General features: G+C 42.8%; 1 protein-coding gene across 1 annotated transcript; it reads right to left on the reverse strand.

The window, feature by feature from the left end:
* Positions 1–17,743: 17,743 nt before the first annotated feature.
* On the reverse strand, positions 17,744–20,644 carry LOC113129767 (PAK4-inhibitor inka2-like). Its single transcript, XM_026305840.2, has 3 exons — positions 20,378–20,644; positions 20,219–20,257; positions 17,744–18,872 (listed from the first exon to the last, which is right to left on the reverse strand). Exons 2-3 carry the CDS (start codon positions 20,234–20,236, stop codon positions 17,877–17,879), a joined length of 1,014 nt encoding a protein of 337 aa, XP_026161625.1. The 5' UTR covers positions 20,237–20,257; positions 20,378–20,644; the 3' UTR covers positions 17,744–17,876.
* Between the last annotated feature and the right edge of the window lie 332 nt (positions 20,645–20,976).

The raw sequence follows: 20,976 nt of genomic DNA on the forward strand, positions 1-20,976 counted from the left end.
AATTACAGATTATGTAACATGTTTTCAGATTTTTCCATCATCATTGCATTTTATTGTCTGTTTTGTTGTTGACATGAGAGATGATTACCAACAGCTTAATGTGAGAAAGGCATAAATAGTCATGTCTGTATTGATGCAGCAAATGACTCTTCAGTGACCAACACAGCAGAACAGCTGTTTAAGTCCAGATATCAGCCAGTAGCCATCATTATTCCTCATGGGTGCTGTAAGCAGGATTACTATGGTGATAACCCTGAGGTCAAGGGAAGTGTGCCAGAGGTGGGACCTCCAGCACTGCAGGCAGGGTCACCAGGGGCCACATTGGTACCTCTCTGGAGACCATTGTTTACTTCAGGCCATTTTAAAATGGCCAAATGGACCAAGCAGACTACAAAAACACATCTGCAATAATTTCATATCACAAGCTTTCTGGATAAGAAATTGTGCAGATTTTAATGACCAAGCTTCAGTTAAAAACCTCTATTTTATATTTCAGTAACTCAGAGTAGGTTTCATCCATCATCTATACCCCCTTAGTCCTAACCAGGGTCCCAGGGATCTGCTAGAGCCTATCCCAGCTCTCTCTGGGTGAAAGGCAGGGGTCCACCCTGGACAGGTCCCCAGTCCATCACAGGACAGTGTAGGAGTTTCTTAAAATTAAAATATTTCAGTTAATCTGCATTTTCACACTGAAACACTAACTGCAGCAAAAGTTAATAAGCATTAAAGTGTATTAAAACTGTATTTGTCTTGAAAATCTACATGTAACTTTTGATTAGTTCAACTGGGGTTTGTAGTGTTGCTGTTGATCCTTCTCTCTCCTGTTGTGTGCTGGTTTGACTGACTCCATATCTTTAGTACTGCTACGCTCAGGGAGGTTGGGGGGGGCTCATGGCCTTCCAGGTGTCGTAAATGAGCCGTAGGGATCCTAGAAACCTGCCGGTGATCTGCGTCTTGGGAGACTGAAGAAGATGTGGGTGCACTACGTACACACCAGCATCAACACTTAAATCGCTCGTGCTGTCAGTACATCCATGCTTTAAATACAGCACAATACAGTTATCAACCTCATACAGAAATGCTTTTGCACTGTAAGCCACTGAAAACAGGAATAAACCTCAGGGGTCAAAACGCATCTGCTGTGGGCAATGGAAAGGGAAGAGAACGACCGTGTTCACGAAGCCTCAGACATGTCCTCGAGGAGTTCTAAATAGAAGTTAGTGGAAAAGAGGTTTCACTTCCATCATATTTTATTCACCCTACTGCCACGCTGCCAAACAACATGTGGATCTTTGGACAGAGCTTCAGGGTGTGTGCTGCAAACTTCATCTGGGAAAGAATGTGCTCTCTGTGTCATTTTGTGTTTCTGCTCTTGTCTATATTTGAACATGAGAAGCTGCACTCTGGTAAACCACATGCTTTGCTCTGGGTTCAGATTTGGAGGTTTTGCTTGGCGTGGTCTAGTGATTAAATACAGGGAGACAGCAGAGCAGCTGAGGAGATTCCCCACGAGCCAGGATCCCCAAACTGCACAAACACCACTGCCGTAGTCGCAGCAGGACACTGCTGCATGCAGCTTACTTTTCCTTCGTCATGATAAAACAATGAAGAATCAACATTTCATTGCCCCCTTATCTAAAACAACATAGTCTCTGTAAATACCATACACTTGTTTGAAATATCAGTGCAAATGTAAGCAAAACATTTCAGGTCAGCAGAGGCAGATGTTTTCCTCTATGTTTATATTGCACTTCCCATTTTGGTTTCACATATTTTCTATCTTGCATTTCTATCTTGCTCTCACCCTTTTCTTCTCATCCCTGTGCAAACCTGAACGGCATATGGTTATGATCTTGTTGGGCCTGGTTCCAAGGAGAGTGGCCCAGGTCCAAATAGCACCAAGAAGCTTTTCACACCTGGGTGCCGAGGTGGGGGGTGGGGGGTTAGCTGCTGCATCACACAGCACTCCTACTAACAGCTATGATGAATAATGAATGGACAGCTATAATGAAGAAAGCTTTACAGATTTACAGATTTATTTCAGAACAGCGTCTGAAACTGGACCTGACATTGTTATCTGGATCTGTTCAAAGCAAATCTAAATATCTATAAACATGCTTTGTATATTTAACTTTTACAAAAGTTTAAATGTAAAAATAGAGAAAGGATGAAAACTAATACACATTACCCAAAATGATGAACTATTGCTTTCTAAGATTTCTTGAAAATTGCTCACGAGTTGTTTTTTCCTGCAATATGTGTGTTTCTCCAAAGATGTGCTGTGCATGTTGATGAAACATGTAAGCATATATCTGCATTATATCTGGTATTAGATGCTTAATGTCTTCATGCTCACACTTTAAGCGACATGTGGGTGCTGCTGATGTTAGAAATGAAGGCCAGATTAAGATCATATCCTGACAACGCTGCCAACTTCTACATGTAAACATCATTTTTTTAAGAACAGGCTCAAAGATAGAAACAGTGATAGCAGTGATAACACGTTGATATAGCTGTGAATAAATCTTCACTACACTGCCTTGACCCGGACTATCTCACGAAAAAAACAAGCGCAGCCTTTTCTTTGTAGTTTGAAGTCTGGTCCCAATTATCCTGATTGGACTGGGTCTGCTATGTGAAGGTGATCACATCCCAGCACCCTCAGGTGTGAGACCACATTTTAAACTTGAAATAAGAGATGGACAGCCGGACCAGCTGTGATTCACTCAACAAAATTAGAGTTTAGTTTTTCTCATTGTTAGAATAATTGAAATCTGAGTCCTTCACAGAATGAAAAGTGGAAGAGCAGGCTGCCTCTTTGAAAGTGCAGCCCAATCATGTGAAGAAAAGCAGTGGACGGGGAAGAATAAGCTGAGAGCAGATTTAATTTTGGGCCAATTCAAGCATACAGCTGAGAGAAAGTGCTGGTTTTTAGTCCAAAGTATTTAGAGGGGTCGTGTTTCCATCCTCCCAAAGACGCTGTTGGTGGTAAACTCAGGTACACTCTTCTCATATACAGCGTGATAAGCCACAGCTGTCACTCTTGTCCAAATATGGCTTTGGAGTAAAACCTCGTCTCACCACATCCGCCTCACTTGCTATTGTTTAGACAAGTTGCTGTAAACGTCTGCATGTAGGGAGGACTAGCAGAAGTTAACTACACTGTTTAAACTCAGCAGCTTTCAGTTCTTCTTCAGCCCTGTGCTTATGTGGACCTGGACCATCACCGTTCAGTCGCAGCGTCTCATTTCCTCCACGGCAGCGAACAGCGCAGCTCTCTGAAAGGTCAGGGTCCAGGAGGTCACCGGCTGCAGGCGCCTTTTAGCTTTAGTGGAGCCTTTTGTCTTTGTGAGAGTGCCTGTGTTCCTGTACACTTATTATTGCCACACTTCCTCCACATGTTATTAGCAGCTAAAACCTCAGTGGGCTAGAGAAGAAGAGCGCGTTGTAAAATGCCAGGTCACATTGAGGACCAGTCTGTCACAAGTGACCCTATTGATCTTCTCCCAACCACTGTGACATCTGCTCAGCACTAATTGAGAGTTTCATGTGTACAACTGTCAGCCGCTATAGTGTCAGACTGTTGTAAAACTAATTCTCTCAATAGTGTCAACAAGCCTGTGTTGTTTGCTGACAGACACTGGCACTAAAGAAGAAGTCAAGGTTTGTTCCTCTTTTTTTTTTTCTTACTTCGTTTCAAAATAAAAGACATTTCTCTGCTGAATTTTCTCATAGATCATTCAACTGTAAAAATGAATGATCGATGTTTTCAAAAAGTAATTCCAAGGTGCATTATGTAGTCTCAAAGAAACACGTGACACATGGGGAGAAATTCTGATTCACTTGTTGAAAGTTACTGCTGCCATATCATATGAAACTTAGCTTAGCTTAGCATTAAGGTCTGAAACACATTTCTGAATCTGAAATTAATTATACCTTTCAGTACCTTCAAACGTTTACGAATCAAAATATTCTATATTGTTTCTTAAATCAGTAGAAAAACCAGTGAAAAAAAGTGAAATAAATAAATAAATATCTTTAGCCACATGTACTGTTTCCTGGCTGGGGGCATTATTTCTTGCTGTCCTGTGGTCACTCTGATGTTTTCCTCAACATCAACTTCTCATTTGTTAAAAAATCACCAATAATCTATAGTGTAATCAGACACTATTGCTTCTCATTTTAATTCAATGGGTCACCGTGTCAGTGAAGCCAGTGGCTCACATTGTGTAGCATTTGGTTGATAGACAGCCCATCTCAGAGAGCAGACTGAAGGCCACACAACACCTCAGGGGTCAGGGGTCAAGAGGAGCCACACTTCCTGTTGCCTGCACCGTCGAACCCCTGCTGACTGCTTTACAGGCTCTCTCAATGTCCAAATTCATCATCCCAGCCATTGATGTGGCCTCTGACAGAGGCCATTAAAGACCAAAGAGCATCACCCCGAACCAGATGTTTCACCTAACCGAGTCTTCGGTGCACACTGTCACTGAAACACACAAAGTGCATGAAAAACTGATGGGCTCATGAATAAGGTTTGGACGTCACCAGCCAACATAAAGCATGTCAGCAAATACAGGCTCTGTCCAGCTGTGAGACATAAGTTGAACATCCTTCCACGTACTGTATGAAACTGGTTTGAAATAATAAAGTAATTATGAATAAGAACAAAAAGAAGGGCAAAGGGTTAAAAGGTTTTTGTTTGTGTCCAGGGGTTTTTATTATCCTATTAAATACATGTAACGCTTCATAAGAAGATGTATATCTAATTATGTGATAATACAGTGTACCCCCGCAAAGTCACGGTTCAGAGTTCACAGCCCCAGTCGTTCGCAGATTTTTGCTTAGAACCTAATATAATGTTCGTGGAACAACATATACATACATATATTTCTCATGCGTTTTAACAATAAATTATTAAGAACAATATTATTTACTAATAAAGTAGAAGCTGAGTTTGAAATGAAATTAAAGTGTTTTGGGGGAATATTTAGGGTTTAAACTATAAAAATAGGAATTTATAGGCATTTTTTCATTTTTTCACAATTCTCGGGTGCTCTAAGACGTGACCCCTGAGAATTTCGAGGATTTACTGTAATGAAAGACTTTGCTGCGTTCTGTTACCGTGGGGTTTTCTGCCTTTTTCTTCAGCCCGTGTTTGATCTGAACAATGACCATATACAGAATAAGTCAATTAGCTTATGACACAAAACATCTTGACCCTTAACAGACTCTGTCAACATTTAACTGGACAATAAACTTAAATGGAGCATCAGCTTAGTGAAATAATGCTCCCACCCAACCACTTACAGACTAAAGACATGGATAGCATAAAACATACACTCTACACATAATTTAGCTGTCAAAATCCAGTATGCACAGGCCATTTTGGAGTTATTTTGGTGGTCATGTGACATTCTGCAGGGCAGCTTTGTGTTTGTTGTGGGTGAGACAGGTCAGAGGCACAAGGGACAGAAAGACGATGAAAGAAACAGAGATAAAATGAGAGGGTGAGAAAAAGAGAGCAGAGACTCATGTGGTCTAATGATGTGATACAAAACCTCTGAAGTCAGGACTGGAGGATCACCAGGCCTCCGCTGCCTGCTGGGCTGCAGTGGCAAGGACGTGACTGCAGCGTCAGGGGGGCTAGTGTGGTCACATCAACCCTATTAGGAGAGTGCATGTGGAGGAAAGCAGCTGTACACAAAGGAGCACATTATTCATCACCTCTTTGGTCTGGTAGAAAAGTGCTCCAGATGCTAATGTGATAATGCCATTAGCATCTAATCAAAGGCAGCAATTCAGGCTGCTCCTATTGCAGATAATGTGCCTTTACTCCTGTAATGATAGCGTGGCTTCTCATTTGCCTAATGCAGGAAGTAGAGAAGGACAGTAAACAAGCAGCATCAGCTCTGACATTTTGACTCTTTGTTCGTGGAATTTAGATGGAAAACGGATTAGGGAGCCACCATAGAGATTCAGCGTTCTGTCAGAGGGATCTGTCAGATGAGAGGATGTTTTTCTCCCAAGCTGAAAAAATCCCAATAAACACCTCTGTGTTTCACAGCTGAGGCCTGACACAGTGTGACTGACTAATCATACATGACTGAAACATACATCAAACAATGACTGAAGTGTCATGCAAGGGAAAAAAAACAACACATGGCAACGCAAAGCTCCACAGCAGAACACGTAGACTTGAGGTGAATTATTTCATGCAGTCTGTAACAACGGCCTTAAAGAGACAATAGACTTCCATTCTTGCTGAGACACAAGAAAACTGATACCTAAGCTAAACAGGCAGCTACAGAGTGGTTCTGATTGTAGCAGGGACTGTGTCACACCATTAAAATGTGATTTGGTTTTTTGTTTGTTTTTTGTTTTTTTTAGTTTGAAAGATTCAAAAATAAAATTTCATCTGGACTGATGCATGAACATATTCCTATAGCTTTATTCGATTATGTTAGCAGTACAAATATCAAACACAGCATGCTGTTGCAGTAATTGTAACTGAGCCTATTGATCCATTTGATCTGTTCTAGTAAGATGCAGAGTTACACACTGCTGAAGACCCTCCAACAGCACACAGCCTGATTGTGCTCAGTAAACACTGATGTTTTCGGGGGTTGGTCTCGTTTGGCTCATCATCACATCCGTAGGTGCAGAAATCAACTGTGTTTATGTGAAAGAGGATGAGTCTCCCAGTGGCTTAATGAACCTTTAGATCTTTTGTAGATAAGTAAGAGCTTTTTTTTTATCTGCTTCAGTTTTAGTTCCCTTGTCAAGACTGTCACTTTTCATGGGCCACTGTGTCCAGGGGAGGGTTAACGGCTGTGTGGTGGGCTGGTGGTGACAAGTCACAAGAGGCCACGGAGGTGACAGAGCTCAGCAGCAGAGTAATTAGCAGCACAGTAGTCAGTCTGTGTCATCAGATGTGATGGCTGCTGTTCGGCCCTGCAGCCACACAGACACTGAGGTGCCGTGGGTCATAAACTGGTCAGGCTTATTATGTGTCTCTGCATCATCCATCACATGCTCCCTGCATCACAGATCACATGTCGCTGTTATGTCATTACATTTTGACAAATTGACATTTGTCCTAGTGCTTCTTCAGCTTGTTTTTCAACCTAAAGACTTTATTGTAGGTCAAGACTAAAAACCTGCACCCAGACTAAAAGCTCCAGTTCCATTGTTTAAATCTCTTTGTTTTATTTTATACTTGTTTGCTCTTGTGCTACTACTTTTAATTGTTGAAGTGAAATTATGTTTAACCTAACTATAAGCTAAATAGTACTGAAATAGTGGCGTACAGTATAAATAACTATAAAATGCATTGGCTTTATAAAGTCTTTGAGGATATTGAAAGAGTTGTTCTGAAAGGTTATTTTTATTATTTAGTAATCTGCCTACTAATATAATAATTTCCTCAATTAATGAGGGAATTATGTCTAACTTATCAAAAAAACAGTGAGAAATACATTTTACATTTGAGTTGATGTAAAACAGTCAAAAATCCAAAGTGTCACGTTCACAAATCTGGACCCAAACGTTACCAGATGAACAGGAAGTTTGGAAAGAATGAACAGTTTTAAATGAGACATTGTAGAGTGGATTTACAAGTCCTGCACTGAGGCAGGAGACCACAGAATAACAACATTACATCTTTCCAAAAAGATTTCTGACAAGTGTTTCAGACGGTCCTTAGACTCACCAGACTCTAACTCTCTCACAAAATCCAGAATAGACCCAAGAAAGGCCTCAAGCTTTAAGCATCAAGCATTAAGAAAATAAAAAATGGAAAGGGGAGGGCAGTGTGTTTAAACACTGAGCAGGGTAATGATGATTGACAGCAGGTGTGCACAGGTGTGGCAGGCTGCATTGGCGGGAAAGCAGGCAAAAGGGAAAGCGGGACAGGATCTAAAAGTAAAGCTGGGACTCACATAAGGCGAGAAACAGAAAATGCAACAATAAAATAAACACGTGATGCAGGAAATATGTGTGAACAAAGATATTCAGTTTCTAATCACATGCAACAAAGAAAAACGCCACATCCTCACAATTAACTGGATGGAACCAGCAAATATTTGGCATTTAAAAAACTTAAAATATATTTAATTTTCTGTTGCTAGACTATTTAATTATTGGCTAGAGATGCAGGGAAAGTGTTGCAGTTATCACTGCACAAACATCAAAAGTGAGACTGTGGCTTTGTTGGTAATTCTGTGAGATACATGCAAATGACAGCAGGGAATCCCAGAGATAAGGCTTAGCATGACGTTCTGTTTATCGTGGTGACCAGCTAATTTTAGTGTTTTAATGTGATAACGCTTGGCAAGAAAAAGTGAAAACGAAGCAGAGCTGCAGATAACAGACCAAAACTTGTCCTGCTATGTCAAGATCCTGCAGGGAAACATCAAACTATTGTTCAGCCATGACTGATATTGCAATCCCTAGAGCGATGCCACTAACATGGCCAAAAGAAACTGAAAATCAGACACAGAACTGTGATCAGGCAGGCAGCATCGAAGTGACAGCGAGACCAGAAAGATTCTTCCCACGCTGCATCCTGCCTGCCATTTCCCCTCGTTACTGAGCTGGTTCAGCCGGTCTGGAGTTCTCACATTGCTCTGTCTTGGGTGGAATAGTGATCCATCCTGTTTCCCGATGCATCATCCAAATCAGCTCTTCGGTTATCCTGCCATTCACGTCCTTGTCAGGGGACAGAAGGCGTGGCGACGGGTAGAGGAGGGACAGCAGGTTATTTTAGGACTGATCCGCAGTGGCAGTTTGGTTGGGGCCTCGAGGCCAAACGAGTTTTACGAGCACCTTTATAACAAACACCTCCACTAAGTTTCATTCTAGCTAGTGACTGGTTGGTGATTGGTTCTGTGCTACTGGCACATTTGTCCCCTGACATTTCCAGGAAAACAGACACACTTCTTGTATCCTCTCAGTGCTGTGGTGTCGCTGGACTGGGGGGTGTCTCATTTCAGTTTCTCATGGTTTACCTCCCCAATAAATGATCATTATCTTTATTGATAACACTGACGATGTCGAACAACCAGGTGACACGGGTGCATACTGCTGTCTGTCTGCCTGCGCCTTATTCCACACAAGTGTGACTCCCACTGAGGTGACCGCTTTAGGAAGAGTCCGGCTGGAAAACCAAACTCATCTGTAAAATGAAAGTAACCTATCAGTTAGAGTAACAGTTGATGACTAATCTGAACGGTTCAAATGGTGTTTTTGTGACATGTCACCCAACCTGTCTCACTTTCTTGTGCACCATTGAATCAGCGAACTGATTACAACCAAGGTCAAAGGTGGAATTCACACCTGAAGATCTGGTTATGAAACTGGGTTGTTGTTGCCAAATGTTTAAAGTTGCCTTTGTGGCTTCGCTTAATCAGACTTGTCACATCTTCAACAATAGAAGTCAGTTATCCTGATGGTCTAACACGCTGGATGTTCGAGCATCAGGTTTTAAAGTTAATTCATATACAGTCCAGTAGGTTCAGATATTAGAAGGATAATAAATCAGTCCCCTGTAAGTCAGTGACTGTCTAGTGCTGCTTTTCTGTCACTGTGCATTCAACTTGAGGTTTTGATCATTGGTTGGACAAAACAAGCAAAGTGAACATTTTGTGAATTTCAGTCTAGGAGGGATGTTTCTACATTTAGTGACTTTAACACACCATGGCTGTAGGTGTGTGTGTCCAGGGTCTGTCCAGGGTGTACTTGCTCACCACCAGCTGGGATTGGCTCCAGCCTGCCAGTCCTGCCCACTGATCCTGGATAAGTGATAAGTAAAGAATGGATGAAGAATGAAATTTCATACTGAAATGCCCCAATGGGGCACGGTGGGTTAGTGGTTATCAGTGTTGCCTCACAGCAAGAAGGTTCCTGGTCTGAAACCCAACAGGGGCCTTCCTGTGTGGAGTCTGCATGTTCTCCCTGTGCTTGTGTGGGTTTTCTCCAGGTCCTCTGGTTTCCTCCCACAGTCCAAAAACATGTATGTCAGGTTGATTGGTGACTCTAAATTGCCCATAGGAGTGAGTGTGAGTGTGTGAGGTTGTTTGTCTCTATGTGGCCCTGTGATGGACTGGGGACCTGTCCAGGGTGGACCCCTGCCTTTCACCCAAAGAGAGCTGGGACAGGCTCCAGCAGATCCCTGGGACCCTGGTTAGGACTAAGGGGGTACAGATGATGGATGATGGATGAAATGCAACCATGCACTAGAACCTTTAAAGCTATGGATAAAAGCAGCTTACATGTCATAGTGTAGTTCAGTTGAAAGGTCTGAGTTGAGATTTTAAACCAAACTTAACTGATAAAACTAATCCACCAATAAGGTTTTAATTTAAAATAAAGGGTAAATGCTTGCACACTAATGTATAGAAGCATAGAGATGTTTTCACAATAATCAGCATTTAATACATTTACACCTATGAGTTTTAAACATGACAATGTGCACAGTGTATGTCAGCAGAGTGGGAGGGAGAGGTGGACGGGGTTGAGGGGGTTCGGCAGCTCTTGGTTTAATATTTGACTCCGCTGAGCGTTGTGAGGCAGTCACTCAGTCATGCGGTCTGCATTAGGACTGACAGCTTTGTTTAAAATCAACAGTAGTCCAGGTGTGGCAGACTGATCCGCAGCCATCTGGTGCCTGCAGAATCCCACGGCCACGGGGCCTTGTGTTGACACAGGGGCCGTGAGGAGGACGTGCCTCGGCTTTTACCTCTGCCATGTAACACTGCTTAGTTACTAATTAGTTATTATACATTAGTTAAACACATCTTTGTCCAGAACAGCATTGTTGATAATTCACTGTATATATGGATTTCAGGTGTTTTAGCAGGCAGCTAATTGTAGTTTTGACTCCACATAAGGGCCAAGTTCTCTACAGGAAATATTAAAGTGCAGCCAGTGTCTGCTTAGTTCAGCATAAAGACTGCAAGAGGTAACAGCTAAATATCAGAGACGCCATCTCCTGCATGCTTTCTTATTTCCCACATCCAAAGTCTTAGGCTCTGAGTTTGGTTGAGCGTGGATGCATCTGGTGTGTCACATGATCATATAACGTCACCCCGTGACCTTCTCTTCCCTCACATGACAACATCCCTCATGTCTCTCCCTCTCGACACACGAGTTATAAAACACTGCTTTCTGATGGGGCTTTTCCAGTCTCAGATTCCATTTCTAAGAAGAATGAATCTATGTTTTTATTATTTGTGAAGCATAGATGTCTTCATGTTGGATAAATTGGTCCAGTGTATCCAGAATCCTTTAAAACTGGGTTAACAGTTTGCCTGATGTGACTCCAGGATATTAGAAATAAATGTCTGAAAGCATTAAAACAAACATCCAGTCTCGTGTGGTTATGATTGTCATTAGTGTGTGTGACTGCGAGGCCTCCATGGGCGTTTTCTCTCATTTTTCTCACCATTTTTATTTACACTCAGCCTGCTCTCTGGCATATATCAGAAGAAGAGGTCACTAAACAAGTTCAGCCGTCATAACAAATTATCCATAGCCAGACACAGTGCAAGTCAGCCATAACCAACTGGGCTGACAGCGCTGTAAAGCAAAGCCTCCCCAGACAAACAGAACATCTTTAATGACTAAACCTGCAGGGGTCTGCTGGGGGGGGGCAAAGTTGACAATGCAAATGGTTTATGATTTTTATTGCAATGAATTGAAAAGACATCAGATGACAGAGAAGATGAGATGTGGGGGGGGGGGAGTCAACAGGAAGTCCAAATGTCAGTGAAATACACAGTTGGGGGAAGCAGGAGACAGAGAGATCTTTGAGACCACACAATGTCTGCTTTCTGTCTTTTTCCTCAGCGTAGCCGTCTTAGACTGGAGAAGGACTCTATTGTGCAAACATCTAGTGAGGGGTTTCTGTCTGGACCAGTGGAGGGACAGTTAGTGGCACTACCATGCTGTGGAGCACCACAGGAAGACAACTTATCAAGGTCACTCTTCTGACCTCAGCTTCCTGCCCACCACAGTGTCTAATTGTGCCATAGGCAGCTTGCAGGCTTTCTTTCTGATTTCTGATTTCCCATCCAGACACTGCACTTTCTTTTAAAACCTAACACTCATTACCATTTGCTCTCTCTTCCCTCATCTCTCCTCCTAATGCTGGATTTATTTTTCTTCTCTCCATCTCGTCTTATCTCTCCGCACCTAGAGTTCATCCAGCCATGGGCCAGGAGTCCGACTCTCCCAAACTGCTCACGTCCGTGATGCTTCCTGCGTCCCCACAATTTGGGTGAAAAACAGGTTATGTTGCTTTCTTGTGCTTTGAATGAGGGTAGACATTTGAAGCACAGAGGCAGTTTCACAGAATGTCACATGCAGGCTGGATAAAAAGGCTCCATTATGTCCAAAATTGGACGAAATTGTGGGTATGAGGTCATTTTGTCGTGTGTTTGCTTGCATTTCTATATACAGGACCATATGTTTGGATTAGTCCAGTTGAAGACAGTCTGCAAACAGTTTAAACAACCTTTAGTTTTTCTCTGTCACTTTGTTCTGGTTTCTGTGTTCAGGTCGTACTTTGTTGACTTTATCCTTCTGGGTCTGTTGTGTCAAGGTAAACTCTGAGACAATGTTTGCGTGTATGCAAGTGTGAATATTTGTGCTTGGAAGTGAAAGTGTGTGTTTGACCTAACAGGGGTTGTGGACTTGATGCCTGTTTGACTATAAACACACACACACACTGGGCCGTGTGGTTGTGGACGGACTCCGAATGGCTGAAGACACACTCACACTTGCACCATCAGCAAAAGCATGAAGGAATGTGGAGAGTTTGTGACCAGATGTGGCTTTGGCATCTTCCACAAGCTTTGTTTGGAAAGTCTTATTTGTGGTGTTTATTGGTACCATGTCCAGACTGTTCCCATTATAGCTCTGCAATGTTACACAGGGCTACGTAGACTAGATAGACTTTAACCATTATATATCTGTATAAACAAGGCACATATGAGTCTCTGCCCCAAAGGGTTGTCTTTTCCAAGAGGAACCTGTGGGCTCTATCTTTTTTAGATAAAGAGGAGGAAGTTGCTGTTTTATGGGATTGCTGAGACATGAGGCACTGCAGGAAAATAGAAAAACCATTAATTGACTCCAGATAAGCTAATGTTTTTTCCATTCTCTGTACACAGAGTGTGTGGATGTCATGCTGGCAGGGCTGCAGTTTTTTGCTCTGCTCTGTGAACTCGCGGGCTAAAGGCTCTGTGGAGGCCTGTGACTGTATCACTGAGCCAAATGTGGGTGAACTGGGACATGAAGTGACACAGGCTCAGACAGGTCCTGAACTAACAATATAAAAAGATGGCAAAGACTAGAACCACATTCCAGAAACGCTGCTTGTTTATTCAAGCAGAACAATCTGCAGCACAGCGTGTGATGCTCCTTTCTAATATTACAGAAATAAAAAAACAGCTTAGGAAAGTGTTTATGGAGAAACACTACTGCTGCGATGCATAAGGTAAATTAATGATACAGACTGTACCGCTATGAGTATTACTATCGTATGGATTATGAATATTGCTTTTCTGCCATAATGAAAATTGTATAAATGCCAGTAACATAATTGTTTTCTGCATTGAGTTTTGCATGACTAATACAGTTTTTCCCATGTAGGAAGATAAAAAGTGGAACCTTATTAAACTACCCATTAATAACATGAGCACAAAACAGTTATAGCCACTAATGAGGCATTTCTGTTTATACTGCTGGAGTCTGGGTTTGCTTGTGAAGCCATGTAGCACTGAAAAGAGGAAGCAGGGTCTGACCTGGGAAGATCTGTTTGGCCTTGGGAACCAAAGCAAAGTCTTCTGGGATATTTCGCCTGTGTCATCTTGTCTGTTATGATTCCCATGAACCTCCTGGTCCAGTTAATAGCAAGCAGAAGAAAAAGCAGCTGTGTGGTTTCTAAATAAAGCCTGTGTGACGACTCCCTGATTCCCTGCTCAGAGCTTGCCAGGCCACAACACAGGGGAGAATATTTGGATGTTTAGGTGGTTTGGGATTGCATGATACACACATATACATTTAAACTGCGAAGGGTTTCAAATATTCCATTTTTCTTGAAAGGTCCAATAATTAAGAATAACTGAATATCAGAAGATACTTTTTCCAATTATAGTGAAGAACTTTAGGAGTGTCAGACGTTTGTAAGGCATATTGTATAAATATCAGAGTAGGAGCAGCAGGGAGTTAATAACTCAAATATTCTTTTTTTAATCCTGGCTTAGTTACAGTGGGAGTGTTATGCAGGGTGACTAAGAGCAGAATATGAACTGAGTATTTCATAGCCAAAAATAAAAGACAAGAATATAATTACTCACATTGAGTCTTTGTCAGGCCGCAGGCTAAACATCTCCCAGCCAGTGTCGCTCTTGAGTAAAAACAACATGAAGTGATAAGTTGATTCTCTTTATCTTTTTTGGCTGTGCAGCGGACAGGTTTTTAAATCGCTCTCTACTTTTGTGACAGATATGGGAAAAAAAAACCACAAACATTGCCAACACATAATTCAAACATTTTAAACTCCACACAGCTTCACAAACATTTGGTCTGAATCAAGCCTCTCCTAAACATCGCCGGACAATTTAACTCTCACTTTACCTAAAAGGCACAGCAGAGTATGATGCTGCACTTTGTGATTTTCTACAACATGGGTCCCTGAAATAGCCTGAATTATGCAAACACCCTGGAATTCATCCAAAAGCTAAAGTAAAGCATATATATTTATTTTATTAGCTGTCATCCAAAATCTGAATATCCAGGCATCACAGTTTCTTCCTCCCTCTCTTGTAGAGTCGGTTCTCTGGAATGAAAACCTTTCTCTTGAAGCATCATGTGACGCCAGATCGCTTGCAGCGAAATGGTAAAATGGCCATATGATGTCATTTACCTCGAACTTCCCAGTGAGTGTGAAATCAACTGCAGATCGAGGTAATGCAAGTCAGCAGACCTTTGATGTAAAAGCCGGGGAAACAAAACAGCAGTTCTTTTATTCTTAATGAAATAAAAATCACAAGGTCTCGTCTTTTTTTCTTCTGTTTTCTAGCATCAAAAAAAAAAAAGAAAGAGCTTAGAGGTGATGTCTATATTATGTTGTGTGCAGAAAGTGGAGTGTGGTTAATTGGCAGAAAACCTCACAACTTACTGTCGTTCATCCATCTCCACATATTTTAGCCGAGCACTCGTCGATAGTTATTCACAAGAGTGCAGTGAAAGATTATGACTAACAGAGCTGGGAAACGATTACACTAAATTAGAACAGTACTTAGTACCTCAACCATCTGCGTCCAATTCTTTGTGCAGCACGATCATGAACATTCACAGCCCACTGTACCTAGATGACATGTGAAACTGTTGAACAAGTTCAGGTTTGGGTAAGTACAGTGCAATAATCCAGCTCTAACTGGAGCTTGTTTCAGTCAAACACAGAAGAATCACAGAGACGAGGACTTTGCCAAACGTAAACACGTGGCCCATCTTCTACTTCTGTTTACTGTAGGGATAATTACAGCATGTTTGATGGGAGCGGGGGGGATTAGCGAACATGGGTTCACTTTTAATTAACAGTAGATGTGTTGTGTGTCCACTGGGGTGGAGTGGGCCACCCTGTCTGTGTGTGCAGGCTCAGCAGATCTGCTTTAGATCATGTTGGGGAGACTGTTTATGACAACAAGTACTGAGAGAGTCAAAGTCATTATAAGCAGACCATGGGTGGCAGCCAGCGTTCTTCCTTTGCAGTCTGAAAGGTAAGTCATTTGGAAAGTATCCTGCAGCTCAGACTCCAGCAAACAATGTCCCTCTAAAGACACTTTTAAATTCGTTAACGTAACAAATGTGATGAAGCACCTGTGGGTGCTGCCTAATTGTCATTGTTTGCACAATAATAGTCCAGTTTTAACAGGCACATTTGCATTTTAACTATTGGGCTTTCAAATGCACCACAGGTTTGCCATCACACAACCAGCACCTGTCCACATACCTGAGAGATGAGGACAGAAGACAGAGACCGTGGTTCTCTTTCCTGCACGGTGCTACGGTGCAAAGGGGCCTTTAGATGATGTCAGGTACAGTGTAGGGACAAGGTCGCCAGCAAAGCCAGTTATATATAGTTATATAGATTTATAACTGGAGACTTTGATACTTAGAGACATGGACAATTGTCCTGCAACAATGAGCAGCCGTGGTTCCTTCAACGTGCATCATAAACTCCAGCCAAGCTGTTAGATGTGGAGATCAGGATTTTACTGGCTCGGCAGCTGTATGTGGATTTGATGGATTTAGATGCTTTATCTCATCTAAAATACTTAACAGATAAAAGATGCTTACACACCTAAAAAGTGGACTATGCTGTAGAGACCATGTGTTGTTGAGATGAGTAATGTGTTGGATCCATTGCTTCCTCTTTCCTTTCCTGTCATCCCCGACTCTAAGTCAGCTGGGGAAGGTGATGTATTGATGCACTTATCCAGCTGGAAACTGTGGGAGAAAAACTGAGAGTAGAGAAGAAGAAGAAGCTCAGATTAATTGTTTTTCCTGCCTTAGGAGGGATTTTTTAAAATTTATTTTACCCTCACTGTCAGTACGCACAACCGTGTCCCAGTGAGAGGTCATTATATCCCAGCTGAGCACTCAGCAGCGTGCTGCAGTCACATTCCACCAGGAGTCTTGGATAAACAGGCTAAGACTAACGGCACCCAGTGAAAGCCATCTCTCTTCTCTGACCCCCCATGCCCTTGATATCACCCGTGATTAGTGAGACTGGCTGCAATGGAGGGCATGAGAAACCTCCTGTGGGAACATCCTTTGTCTTTACAATGTCTGGTGTTATTTCTCCTCTAAAACCGATGAGCACGGCGAATATGTGGAGGCAAAGATCATTGGCCCATCTTGGTGCATATGTCACACGTTTTTGTATCAGTGTGTTTTTACTTAACTCGGTGTGCCCTGAACTAATAGCACCATTAACCAACGCGTGTGCTTGAGCTGGTACCACCTGTGAGGCCAGTCCACAATAGGAGCAGAGACCAGGTTAAATGAGGCAGGGGCCCGTTAGCACGATGTTACGCTTCATAAAGCAAAAAGGAGAGTAAACTCCTGCTCCAGCTGCTTCGCCTCTCTTCACCGCTTTCTGTCTGGACACATGGGGAATTACCTCATCAGGCCTACATCAGGTCCTGTGTTGATACAGCCTCTGTTTCTGGCCTGTAAATACTTTTGTTGTCCTGTTTAAAGCCTCTCCAAACAATCCAGCTTCTTGTTGAGCAAGAACAGAACTCTTTATGAGATCACAACAGAGCCCCGTGGTACAATAAGTGTGCGCCAAAATATGCTCTGAAATGGACTCACATATCCTTATTAGTCCTGGAATGACTACAAGTATGCACATCTGAGATATCACATTTTCAATTTATCTTTTTTATTACACACCAGCCCCTAGAAGCCACGCATCCACAACTCCATCACGTACACCCAGAGTATTACATTCCCAATGAAAACAAATGAACTCACACGTTTGTTTCACTGCAGAGACAGAAAGAAAACTAGTCTGGCAGTGAGGGGCGGCTGTCTGACTGTACTGAGCTATTGTATATATATGTGTATATATATATGTATATAAGATGTGTTGAGGTGTCTGCTTGTAATGATATTAAGGCATATTCTGCATCACACACAGGACAAGAATATAAATAAGATAATGTAGATCTTAAACTATGAGAACATCTTTATTGTCAATGGATTATTCACAGCATAGGAGAAGTGATAACAGTCACAGGAAAATAAAGTGACTTTGAGTTTTGCTCAGTCTGTAAATGGAATCACATTAAAAAACAAACACGTCAGACATAGCCAATGATATCTTTGCAGATTATGGGCTGTCGGCTGCCGGATTTCATGAGGGCTGCAAAGTGGTAAAAGTCTGTGTCCAGCTCATTGATGCCTGAGTGGGACTGGTGGAAAAAAGGGACTTTGGACTGTGACGCCACAGCCGGACAAGACAGACGTTTCGAAGCATTTGCAGTTCTGTTAACGTGACTAGAGTCTGTGGATCGCATCATCACTCTGTCCTCTACACTCTTAGAAAACCCAGCCAGTCTCCTTCTCATGTTTACAAAGAAACCTCTACCTGTGCGTCTTGAACTTGGCTTTAGCTCAATGGGCTCAGGGCAATCTGGCAAGTCCATCCAATTCTGTATGAGATCTGCAAAGCTGTTGTCTCCTAGAACCAGAGGCTGACGGTTGCGTCCCCTGGTCAGTAAAGAGTTTGTCCAGTCTTCTGGGTCACTGGCCTCAAATGACGTCCACCTCTCTAGACAGGCATCAGATGTGGATTTAGGTCGGATACGTCCACTCTGTGCCCTGTTTGTGCGGAGGCAGGCTGAAGAGGACACCCGCACATTCCTCGTCCTCCTGAGAACGACCCCTTCGTCCTGCCACGACGCTTCAGAGTAACCTGAATCGAGATCCAGACTCTTCTGACTGCTGGGAGAACCGAGGCCCAGTCTGAGGCTCAGGCCCAGCTGACTGCTCGAGTCCTCCTCCTCCTCCTCCTCCTCCTCCAGCGGACTTGCCAGGCAGCAGGCGGAGTCGTAGGTACTGGCCGTGCTGGCGTCAGACACCCGCAGCCGTGTGCGCTGTTCTCGTTGCAGCGCCCGCTGCTGACAGGCGTGTGCCAGAGCAGAGTGGCGTGCTAACGCTGGGAGCTGGGTGCTGATGGGAGCGAGGGGGTGTCTGGCTGCGGGGCACATCCTCCGCAGTTGTTTCAGGTCTTGCAGTGATCTCATCATATACTGCATGTGCCCCCGTATGCAGTCGCCTGAGTCACGTAAGCAAAGCTGAGGACACGAAATACACAGAGTCAGTAAATCAGTCAACATACTTCATCAGTACACGCAGAGAGAAAACGCAGGTGGCTGGAAATTTCTTTTCAGTGAACAATTGCTAAACGGTTGCGATAATAACAAGAGTTGAGCAAATGCGGAGAATCACAGGGACCGAGCTTCACGGGCACGCTCAGACTTGCTTGCAGCAAATTTCAACCTATGAGAGAACACCTTTTCTCCCATTGTGCTCTCACAGGCCAGCCTGCTGTTCAAAAGTTCATCAATAGACAGACGACACAAAGCAAATTTATCTGTTCGTTAATTTACTCAACCGCACCAACAACAAGTGAACGCCCTGTTGTCATTGACTCAGGGCTGATTCAGACCAAAACCCAGACAGATGCTGTTACACTCATGTCCAGCCTCAAACATCTATCAGACAACTGTGGGACCAAAGTGAAAACATCTGCAGCATATCAAGGAGAGACTGGGGTCCTGTGGTTTAACTATAAGGGTCCTGCCTCTCTGAGGGAGCAGCTGCTTTGCCTATGAAATAAACCAGTGCTGCACTAAGGAATATAACGCTCCTTTTTTCTCTGAGTCAACATGCTGATTGGTCAGAACCAGCCAGTCAGTGGCGGCAGCTCACGCTCAAACCTAAACAGGACATAGAAAGTCATGTGACCAAAGATCCAAAGATTCGATCTCACATTTATGAAACTTGTTTTTATGCCATTAACATTTTCTACACACTCACAGGTGAGTTGAGTTTTAAACATTAGAAAAAAAAACTCCAGTTTGATGCGGTTACAACAGAAATAAGAGACAGATACAGGTTCACATGTGGTCACAGAAGTCAACTCCAGCACACAGCATCATAACAACACACTTCTTTCTTCCACTAATGTCACCACACTGACCTCTGAACCCGTCTGGCCTGAGTCTACACTCTGAGTCTACACTGTCCAAGAAAGTATCTGAGTCTGCTGCAAGACCTCCTGCCCCCACTGGCCTTCGCCAGAGCTCTGTTAGATGTTGCAAGAACTCGAGAAAGAACCAAAGCGGCATATGGTCATAAAGAGAACCTGACAGATATAAAACAGACCACAAACTGTCTCATCATACAGTGAACATAAACTTCCCAGTCTCCAGGTGATGCGTCACTTTAATCATTTGCGCCAAGAAATGATGCGTAAAGACTCAAGAGTCGTTCTGCAGATGTTGCATAACCTGCCGGACTGTTTATTATTACTGTTCTACTAATACCTTTTCCCTGTAAAAGCAGCGCACCAACAAATAGTAACCACACGACCTATTGTTATAATTTGAAAACAGTTAGATGAGAAAAACGCGCTCACCATTTCTTTTCTTTTCATCTGGAGGTTCAAGCTCAATTCCTGCAAGAAAAGAGCATTTGCCACTTTTAAAACAGCATCACATCCGTGTGGACTAGAACAAATCACAACAAGTCACAGCAGCAAATAAAAGCAGGCAACGCACGAAGAGACAACACTCACTTTTCAACACGACAGCTTGTGCGCAAAGTAAATATTTCGTCCCATGAAGAGTAAAACGTCCCGTTTCGTTCAGCTGCGTTTCTGGCTCCAGTGACGCTGGTCCTGTTTCCAGAGCGGACACAGATGTGCTGAGTGAAGGTTTCAGCCCCGTTCGCCTCCTTTTACAGCTCCTGGTGTCTGAACGAGCCAATCAGAGCGCAGCGAAGCTCATGAACCTCATTTGCAAACCCCAAGAGATGCAAAGAGGAACCCCTTATAATGTTTGGATAAAAAAATATATGTTTTATTCTTGAAATAGTTGAACATTTTGTTTTAAAGATGGTAAAATAAAGTGTTAAACCGCTGGTGTGAAGAGTCTTTCTTAGGGTTTGACGCTTGAGTTAATCTTTTTTCGTTTGATGTCACATTTTAAGACAAACTGTTCAGTCACTTTAGTTTGTTTTTGCATCTTTATAATTGTGTACCAGTCCATTTACTGCATTTCAGCACATGGTAGCAGCTAATGGATATTTTCATGATCCTCAGTTAATGTTTCAATCTACAAATGTCATAAAGTTTCACAGACCAAATAAAACTACATGATCCCCAGAGCATTTCCC

This window comes from Mastacembelus armatus, chromosome 5, assembly GCF_900324485.2.
Source record: "Mastacembelus armatus chromosome 5, fMasArm1.2, whole genome shotgun sequence".
NCBI lineage: Eukaryota > Metazoa > Chordata > Actinopteri > Synbranchiformes > Mastacembelidae > Mastacembelus > Mastacembelus armatus.